The sequence below is a fragment of the Beta vulgaris genome, chromosome 1 (assembly GCF_026745355.1).
Source record: "Beta vulgaris subsp. vulgaris cultivar EL10 chromosome 1, EL10.2, whole genome shotgun sequence".
Classification (NCBI taxonomy): domain Eukaryota; kingdom Viridiplantae; phylum Streptophyta; class Magnoliopsida; order Caryophyllales; family Amaranthaceae; genus Beta; species Beta vulgaris.
Window position 1 is genome coordinate 53,943,464 of NC_079202.1, and position 9,736 is coordinate 53,953,199.

A 9,736-nucleotide genomic window follows, 5' to 3' on the forward strand; every position below is an offset into this window, starting at 1 on the left:
TACCATTATCATAGTCAGATGGAGAGAACCTTCATTTAATACGATTGGCCTAACATGGCCTAATATTTTTTGCTACTAATGCATTTTGCTACTAGACATGGTTAAGCTGTAATATACTTCTATATAACAATGATCCAAGGACATTGTAGAGGATATAAAGGCTCGTATGACTCCTTGTTTCTAGCAAAGACTCTTGTTGTATTTTGTAACTCAATAATATACGTATATGTCAATCTATTTAGCTTATGGTCCTAGCTACCACGTTTAGATGCCTTTGTCTTCCCTATTTCGATTGTTGTTGTTACCTTCGAACAACTATGGAAAAATTGCGAGTATAAAGCATCTAATATCTTTTTCGTTTTAGAGAAAAAGCATCAAATATCTTAGTGTATAGCTTGATATTCAATAAACTAATAACATTGAACTTAATTTGAATAATGCAAATACATGATAAAAACAATGATTTAGCTCCAATAATTATATCATCGTTTTTTTTTCAATTTTTTCTTTTTTGGGGGACGGCGCGCGTTAGCGCGCCGGCCAACAACTAGTTTTAAAAAAATGTGTAAGTGTAAAAACAAAAAAGAAAAAATTACCTGAATAACTATTAAATTAAATACATCCATAAAATCACTTATAGATTATGTCACGCACTCATCGTGTGCAAAAGATACTAGTATTTTATTTTATTTAAGTTCGTACGTATGTGGGTGTAGTAATAGCAGTACAAAGACTAAGCTATTTAAGTCATGTAATAGTATGTAAAAGTAGAAGCCGTAGTTCCAGATAGTTGCGTTATCCTTGTATGTTGTAACTAAGCACACCAAATGCTTAATTAGCGCGCTTGCGCATTAACCAGAGATTGCGTGCGCGCAAAGATTAGTTGGGAATGGCGACACTTGCATCGACTCCCAACACAGACTTGAGAATGCCGACACTTGCATCGATTTCCAGTAGAGGCTTATTGGCTTGCGACAGAGGCTTGAACCCTTGGAGTTGAAGGATATCTCTTGATTCTTCTTCATAAACTATTGCAGAATACTTGTCCAACAAGGATCCATTAGATGCCTCGAGATCAATATAGTAGGTCACTCCAAGAGTTATGAGTCCATAAGCCTTCAAAACCTTTTCAAACTTCAGGCAATGTCCCTGCATATTTCACTAGCAGTCTAGCATGAGTCGCGATATTATATACTTCTTCCGTTTTGTTTTAAGCGCAACAATTAGCCAACAAATGGGTATTATTTGTGAGATATAAAATATTCATTTGTTGCATTTAAAACAAAAAGGAGGTAGTATAAGTATGAAGTCGTCCTTTTTTTTCTCTACACTTCGCACAACATGGTTTATTGAAATATGTCTTGCATTATCTAGTTGTAGGTGTATGCAATTTAGTAAATTGTTTCTGTTTTGATTTCGATTTTAGGCCGAGTCTGTTATAGGTTAATTAGAAGGGCACTACATTTAAACCCTCATTTTAATTTTTAATTAATCTCTGCCTCATTATTATGTAATATGTACTTTTTCTCCTCAACAGGGGCGGATCCAGCGTGGGTTCAACTGAACCCACTCGAATACGCAGAAAAAATTGAATTTAATAGGAAAACAGAGAAATAAGTTATATAAACAAACCAACGAACGCATATTGTATGATGACGCTGCATAGCCTAGTGATGTTTCCGCATGAAACTTTCAGCATGTGCAAGTGGCCAAGTATCTTTTTTTAGTCTTTTTTTTCCTCCCTTTGTTTTTTATATTGTACAACTTATGTTTTCTTTCTTGGTTTTATTTTTGGTTTAATTTTCTTTTTGTTCCAATTTTCTTGTTTAAGCAAACAATTATTCATAGCATTAATGATTTATTTACCAACTATATTACAAAGACCTTTATTTGTTTTAGATTTTTTTTATTGTTAACACTATTTCATTTTTTTCTTCGTTTCATGTGTGGGAGCTTTTAGAGTTTTCAAAACTTATTTTACCTAAAACAAACTAATGAAAATTTATCGATATAAGTTACTGGGATTAGAGTTTTAATTCAATGACTGATCAAACGAAGATTAATATATGCAGTGAGCTAGTGAGATTAAATACATATTTTTTTTATCTCATTAAAAAATTACAATAAATTGTCAACTTAAAATGAAATCAACTAGTATAGATGTTAAACACCTTTGAATATAAGTACCTTTTTTTAGTCTTTTTTTCCTCCCTTTGTTTTTTATAGTAGACAACTTTTGTTTTCTTTCTTGGTTTATTTTTGGTTTAATTTTCTTTTACTTCCAATTTTCTTGTTTAAGCAAACAATTATTGATAGTATTAGTGATTTATTAACCAACTATATTACAAAGACCTTTATTTAGTTTAGATTTTTTTTTTTTTTTTATTGTTAACACTATTTCATTTTTTTTCTTCGTTTCATGTGTGGACAGCTTTTAGAGTTTTCAAAACTTATTTTACCTAAAACAAACTAATGAAAATTTATTGATATAAGTTAGAGGGATTAGAGTTTTAATTCAATGACTGATCAAACGAAGATTAATATATGCAGTGAGCCAGTGAGATCAAATACATATTTTTTTATCTCATTAAAAAATTGAAATAAATTGTCAACTTAGAATAAAATTAACTAGTATAGGTGTTAAACACCTTTGCCTTTGTTTTTTATATTATACAACTTATGTTTTCTTTCTTGGTTTTATTTTTGGTTTAATTTTCTTTTTCTTCCAATTTTCTTGTTTAAGCAAACAATTATTGATAGCATTAGTGATTTATTAACCAACTATATTACAGAGACCTTTATTTATTTTAGATTTTTTTTATTGTTAATACTATTTCATTTTGTTTCTTCGTTTAATTTTATGTGTGGGAACTTTTAGAGTTTCACCAAAACTTATTTTACCTAAAACAAACTAATGAAAATTTATGGATATAAGTTAGAGGGATTAGAGTTTTAATTCAATGACTGATCAAACGAAGATTAATATATGCAATGAGCCAGTGAGATTAAATACATATTTTTTATCTCATTAAAAAATTGAAATAAATTGTCAACTTAAAATAAAATCAACTAGTATAGGTGTTAAACACCTTTGAATATAAGTACCTTTTTTTAGTATTTTTTTTCCTCCCTTTGTTTTTTTATATTATACAACTTATGTTTTCTTTTTTGGTTTTATTTTCTTTTTCTTCCAATTTTCTTGTTTAATCAAACAATTATTGATAGCATTAGTGATTTATTAACCAACTATATTACAAAAACCTTTGTTTATTTTAGATTTTTTATTATTGTTAACACTATTTCAATTTTTTTCTTCGTTTCATGTGTGGGAGCTTTTAGAGTTTCCAAAGCTTATTTTACCTAAAACAAACTAATGAAAATTTATCGATATAAGTTAGAGGGATTAGAGTTTTAATTCAATGACTGATCAAACGAAGGTTAATTTATGCACTGAGCCAGTGAGATTAAATACATATTTCTTTATCTCATTAAAAACTTGAAATAAATTGTCAACTTAAAATAAAATCAACTAGTATAGGTGTTAAACACCTTTGAATATAAGTATTAATATTAAAATTTCGCCGCGCACTTCGCATGTATATAAGACTAGTTTTGGCTCTATTTTTGAAATAGTTTGAACCCACATGATTCAATTCCTGAATTCACCAACTGTTCCTCAAGATAATAAAACTGCTTTTCCTGTGTCTGTGAACATAGCTAAGAGCCTAACACATTGTTTGTGAACCATGATAACACACTGTTCCTCAAGATAATTGTTTTATTAATTCTTCGTTGCTTTAGTGCTTTCCTGATAACATGGTTAATGATTCAAAATCTTGATCGTATTTGGATGCATATATGAAGAAAAAATAGTAGAACTTAATCACATAAAAGTAATTAACAAAATTGCGAATTATTTTACAACAAAAACAATTAATAAGGTATGTAGAACAGTAGAAGCTTACGCTCTTGTTGTACTCATTCACAGCCCAAGCAGCTATCTCTTTGATTTTTGGACTGTTTATATCAAATCCAGCGTTGTTCTGTTCATTGCAGGAAGTCATAATTGCAATTTGCAAGTGTTATTATTTGTGGTGTATACTTTGGGAGTATACTAGTTTCGGCCTCTGCCCTCTCAATTTATAGGATGTGATCAATAGGAATCAAAATTATACATCTTCCACAACGTTCGTTAACGTTATTTCGTGGCCGTATGAATATATTCTTTTTGAAGTTTACCTTACGCTAGCTAGTTGATTCTTTATTATATATTGCTCTAAGAATGTACACGTGCACTGATGACTGATCCCATAATTTAAAGAGGAAATAATGAAAGGGATCATATATTCTTCTACAATAGCTAAAAGTATAGTTAAAATATACTTCCTCCGTTTTATAATATTTGCAACACTTTATACTTTTTATAATTATCACAGGGCTTACGATTTTTTTTAAGAGGGCCTTTCACCTATACTCCTAATGCATGTCAAGGCATATTAACATCAATACTGACATTAAATAGTGTTAGCACTAATATTATTTTATTGTAGTTTAATTTGATCATTTACAACTTTTTTTTTCAATGTGATAAACGAACATGTATTAGAATGTATTATAGATTGATATTATTGGATGATATATGCTAATATGTTAGTTTCCTCATCTTAAGTAATCTTTTAATGGCAATCGTAAACTTTTTTATGTTAGTTTTCTCTTTTTATATCTTTACTCATTATGCATAATTGTAATTCAAGAAATGAGAAATTCCAAATAGTTTTTTTTAAATTTCAAATTAAGGGTACATAAGTCTTTTTATAAGGGGATACCATAGTTCCTCCCTTGACTTATACTAGAGATCAATTTAATTGTCAACCGAATATATCTTTTTTTAAGCATATATTCTTGTGAAAGGTTTTATGCATACATTACATCTTATTACAAGTTAGACAATTTTAAATTTCCTTATTAATTATTACACATAATTGTAGATCAGGAAGGAATCGAATATTAAAAATAATTTACTAAGGGCAAACATAACTCAGCCTTTGACTCATATAATAGATCAACTAATTCGAGGATATAACAACCTAAAGTTAAGTTTTCTTAAAAGGTACAAAAAAAATACTATTTTCGGCGAGAAAGCTAAATTTTCGGCCTTTGAGTTGCTTAATTACTCTTTGTATAGTGTGTGATATTCAATTGCTTCTATTGCATTCATTTTCCTCCAACTTCATCATTGTCACTTTGTGGCTCACTCGCGAGTTCCTACCAAGTCAAAGGCCAAAAATTTGACTTTTTCACCAGAAATTATGTTTTTGGTACCTTGTAACAAAACTTAAATTTAAGTTGGTATATCTCCACAAAAAAAATTTAGTGAGGTATATCCCTACAAAATGCCTTATTACCCTGCTCAACTTCTATACGTCGCCTATAAAGTACTTAAAACCACCCAAAAAAAATTGAAATTACATTTTTAACCTTTTTTTTCCCTAAATCACAGCCCCATCATCAACCACCTCACTCCTGCACCACCACCTCCTGCACCACCACCGCCACCCACCAGCCACCCTTCTTACCTCGTTCTTTCTCTTTCATCCTCAATATCAAACCCCCACCCTAGAATATCAGTTTCTTCTTCCTCAATATCGAACCCAACCCTCTGTTTCTTCTTCCTCAATATCAAACCCCACCACACATGCTGCACCACTGCCACCCACCAGCCTCCCCTTTACCTTCCTCTTCTCTTCTGTTGTTCCCGCTGTTGAAATTTTTTTACATCGGCGAACGTCCGGCTAGGACGTTCAGCCTAGAGCTGGCCACGGGCCGTGCTGGGCCTGACCACGGGCTGAAGTGGAATACGGGCCGGGCCAGGCCCGTGGCCCATCAAACTCGTGCCGGGCCGGGCCGGGCTGAAATTGTGGGAAACTTGTCCATGGCCCGGCCGGGCTCGTGCTCACCGCGGGCCTGGTCCAAAAATTACAGTTTTTGAAAAAAAAAAATTGCAAGGCCCACGGGCTCGTGCCGGGCCCGGGCCGAAATCTAAAATCTCCAAACGTGCAAGGCCCACGGCCCATGTTACGGCCAGCGGGCCGGGCCGAAAACGGGCCGGCTCGGGCAGCCCGCGGGCCAGCCCGGCCCATGGCCACCTTTAGTTTAGCCCATGGGGCGATCATCCCGGCCGGACGATCGCCCCATGGGCTGAACGTCCTGGCCGGACGTTCGCCGATATAAAAAAATTTCAACCCATGGTGGATGCAGTGGAGGACGTTAGGTGATGGTCTGGAGGTCGACTGTGGTAGTGAGAAGGTAGGTGGTGATGGTGGGGTGGGGGGTGGTGGGTAGTGTAGAAAAGAGGAAAGGGTAAAGTGGTCTATAAAAATATATTTTGGGCGATTTTAAGTACTTTACGGGCGATGTTTAAGGTATGTCGTCGATCACAAAAAACTCTTAATATTTTAACCCACTCTTTTGTTTCTCTCTATTACTTTTCACTTCCTCTCTCTACCTTTTCAGTTTCTCTCTCATGCTTTTGTACTTTCTCCGTAGTTCTTCTCAAAGTGAAGTGAGTAAATTGAAAAGAAACCGAGAGAGTAAATTGTATAAAGCATCATGCAGCATATATAATTGGGATCCATAAGATCCGTTTTATTCAAGTATGTAAGGGCAGTAGTAGTACAATAACTAAGTCATGTAAAACTATGCAATAGTAGTAGTTTTGGTGTACCCGTAACCAAGCACACCAAACGCCTAATTAGGTTGCACATCTTTTTGCGATTGCGTGTGCATGATTGCGTGAAGTTTAAAGAATTCCGATACTTGCATCGACTCCCAACAGAGGCTTGAGAATGCCGATACTTAAATCGACTCCCAACAGAGGCTTGAGAATGCCGATACTTAAATCGAGTCCCAACAGAGGCTTGAACTCGTCTAGTCGAATGCTCGAGCCATTAACATATACTTGTGCAAAACAGTTGTGCAACAAGCTACCAATAGATACCTCCATATCAATATAGTAGTTCACACCAGCATTAACATAGAGTGCTTCTGCTTTGGAAGCCTTTACAAACTTGATCGAGCTATTTCCCTGCAAAACTTCACTAGCATTAGTCTTGAATCTATATATATACCTCCTCCATTTTCTTTTAACACTTAGGGGGATTATTTGTTATGATTGAAAAGGATTTGAATAAGGAGGGAAAATGGAGATAATAATAATTGTAAACTTTGATAGTTATTTGGTATTCTTGTGGAATGGAAACAATTATGATTGAGGAAGGAAGCGTGATATGTTTCCACTAGTTTGATAAGGGTAGCAAATGGGAGGATTGTGTTTCCCTCCGAAAACGGTATTTGCTTTTTAACACTCATACCAAACACTTAAAATGAAAACGCTTATTTGAATCCGTTTCCTACCTCTAATTTTTCCATACCAAACACCCTCTTAGAATAATAAACATGCGTTAGAAAACTTGATCGTATTTGAAAGTGTACATATATTATATATAAGAAATTTTTCTAGTCATATGACCAAAAAGTATTTATAGTCATATCTGAGATTTGTATTAGATTGGTATCAATGTTGTGTCATTTTATTTAGAATATTAAATTCATTTACTTATAGATAATTGAAGATATTAATGTCGCCTGTGGATCGGAGATTCTATGCACAAGCTCGCTAAGTTCAAATAAAGAGCCAATGAAAGGAGAAAGAAAAGCTTACACTTTTGTTGCACTCATTCACAACCCAAGCACAAACCCCTTGGATCTGTGGACTGCTTGGGTCGACATACACACGCCTATCAGCCTTGATTTGTTGTATAGAGGAACTCATAACTTGCGGGTGTTTTTCTGTATTATTTGTGTGTGTTTGTTGTGTTTATGTTGGAGTACTTCAGTTTCAACAACCGGTTTCTCAATTTATAGTGATGGGAATTAGAATCGATCAAAGTTTTCATATTCCACAAGTGGCCTTATGAATATATTCTTGTCAAGTTCAACATCAACTTATTCTTCTCTCAGCTCGTTGATTCTTAGTTATATAATGCTGTAAGAATATATAATGTGTCACATGCAATTATCTCACATTTTTATGAATAAAAGGACATAAAGAGATTAAATTTTATAATCTTCTACAATTATGGAAAATCAGTTTGATGTTTTAAGGATCTGATCTCCTTATCATCCCTGATTCGTATTGTCGTTAAAATATAATGTGAATATGAATGTTTTTTTTTTCGTCTCGCACTCATGATATAAGATTGGTATCAGTATTGTTTAAGGCAAATTTCACATAAAGAAGAATTTGTTTGGAGAGGGGGTTGACAATTAACTTGCGAATAATAAGGACTTGCGAGAAATAAAGTTGCGCAAAGAGCAAGAACACAACCATTTTTACGTGGAAACCCTTTGGAAACGAGGGGAAAACCACGGGAGGATTGGTATTCCGCCAAATTCACTAAGTTGCTTTAGTTTGTCAGAGGACAAGTGTTTTAGCTAGAGAAAGAGTAAAGAGAGTAATGAGTGATGATTTATAATATGCGAGCTAATGGATTATTCATACTAAGTTAAAATTTTAAAAATTCTCTTCCCTAGGCTATTCTCTATCTCTACTGACCCCTACGCCACTATTGATTCTCTTGCCATCTGGGATGGCCATGACTGGCATTGGTTCTTTACATGGCGCAGATCACTTCGTCCGCGAGATTTAGAAGAAAGGGATTTATTGTTTGCCTTGCTTAGAATGTAACCCTTGACCTATCATTATCAATGGATGATTCCTTGGTTTGGACTCCGCAAAAATCTGGAATCTTCTCCGTTAAATCAGCCTCATTCGAAATAGAAAATGCTCGAAATTTTCTCATCAAGATATTATCAAAGGAATTTGGAGAGGTTTAGTTCCACATAGGGTAGAAATATTTGCTTGGCTTTCGATCTTGGGAATCAATACGAGATCAAAATTGGCTAGTATTGGTACAATTCCAAAGGACCTTTCTTTTTGTGGATTATGTCAAAACCACATTGAAACTACGAACCATCTTCTGCTCCATTGCCCCTTTTCATGGGCGTTATGGACGTGGTGGTTAAAGCTATGGAGCTTGTCTTGGGTTCATCCTTTGTAATATCCCGAAAATTTAAACTTCCCTAAATTAATTAATAATAGTTAGTGATTAAATTTTTCCTTTAATTATAAGGTATGACTAAGGGCCTGTTCTCCCCAGCTTATTTTCAGTTCAGTTCAGTTCAGTTCAGTTCAGCTCTAATAAGTTCAGTTCAGTTCAGTTCAGCTCCAATAAGTTCAGTTCAGTTCAGTTCAGCTCCAATAAGTTCAATTCAGATCAGTTCAGTTCAGTTCAGTTCAGATCAGTTCAGTTCAGTTCAGCTCTATTCTTTTATAACCATTTTGTTAAATATTATTATTATTATGTTGGTATAATTTATTTTACTAATTACTATTATTATTATTTAAATATATATTTACTATTAAGTATTATTATTATTATTATTATATTATTGTTGTTTCTATATATTTTTTTTATTGTAGCTTTACTAATTATTATTACTATTATTATTAGGAGGAACATGGTTTAGGTCAAAGCACAAATAAACCCACTTTTTTTAGCCCATAAACCAATCAAATCGCGTCAAGACGGTTTATGATGTAATTTTCGCGGTCCAACCCAATCATTATTTTTATTACTAAATATTTTTAAATTATTAAATCTAATTATGAAAATAG

At 33.6% G+C, this 9,736-nt stretch overlaps 2 protein-coding genes across 2 annotated transcripts; both read right to left on the minus strand.

The window, feature by feature from the left end:
- Positions 1 to 660: 660 nt before the first annotated feature.
- On the minus strand, positions 661 to 4,141 carry LOC104905302 (cysteine proteinase inhibitor A). Its single transcript, XM_010693791.4, has 2 exons — positions 3,966 to 4,141; positions 661 to 1,149 (listed from the first exon to the last, which is right to left on the minus strand). The coding sequence occupies exons 1-2, from the start codon at positions 4,062 to 4,064 to the stop codon at positions 880 to 882; spliced, it is 369 nt and encodes a 122-aa protein (XP_010692093.1). The 5' UTR covers positions 4,065 to 4,141; the 3' UTR covers positions 661 to 879.
- Positions 4,142 to 6,617: 2,476 nt separating this feature from the next.
- Positions 6,618 to 7,898, minus strand: LOC104905301 (hypothetical protein). Its single transcript, XM_010693790.4, has 2 exons — positions 7,721 to 7,898; positions 6,618 to 7,084 (listed from the first exon to the last, which is right to left on the minus strand). Exons 1-2 carry the CDS (start codon positions 7,829 to 7,831, stop codon positions 6,800 to 6,802), a joined length of 396 nt encoding a protein of 131 aa, XP_010692092.1. The 5' UTR covers positions 7,832 to 7,898; the 3' UTR covers positions 6,618 to 6,799.
- Between the last annotated feature and the right edge of the window lie 1,838 nt (positions 7,899 to 9,736).

Excerpts from the sequence above, each read along its gene's own strand:
- LOC104905302 (XM_010693791.4), bottom strand. The coding sequence starts at position 4,064 with ATGACTTCCTGCAATGAACAGAACAACGCTGGATTTGATATAAACAGT. Across the intron at positions 1,150-3,965 it reads TGAATGAGTACAACAAGAGC|GGACATTGCCTGAAGTTTGA; the intron begins GTAAGCTTCTAC and ends TGAAATATGCAG.
- LOC104905301 (XM_010693790.4), bottom strand. The coding sequence starts at position 7,831 with ATGAGTTCCTCTATACAACAAATCAAGGCTGATAGGCGTGTGTATGTC. Across the intron at positions 7,085-7,720 it reads TGAATGAGTGCAACAAAAGT|GGAAATAGCTCGATCAAGTT; the intron begins GTAAGCTTTTCT and ends GAAGTTTTGCAG.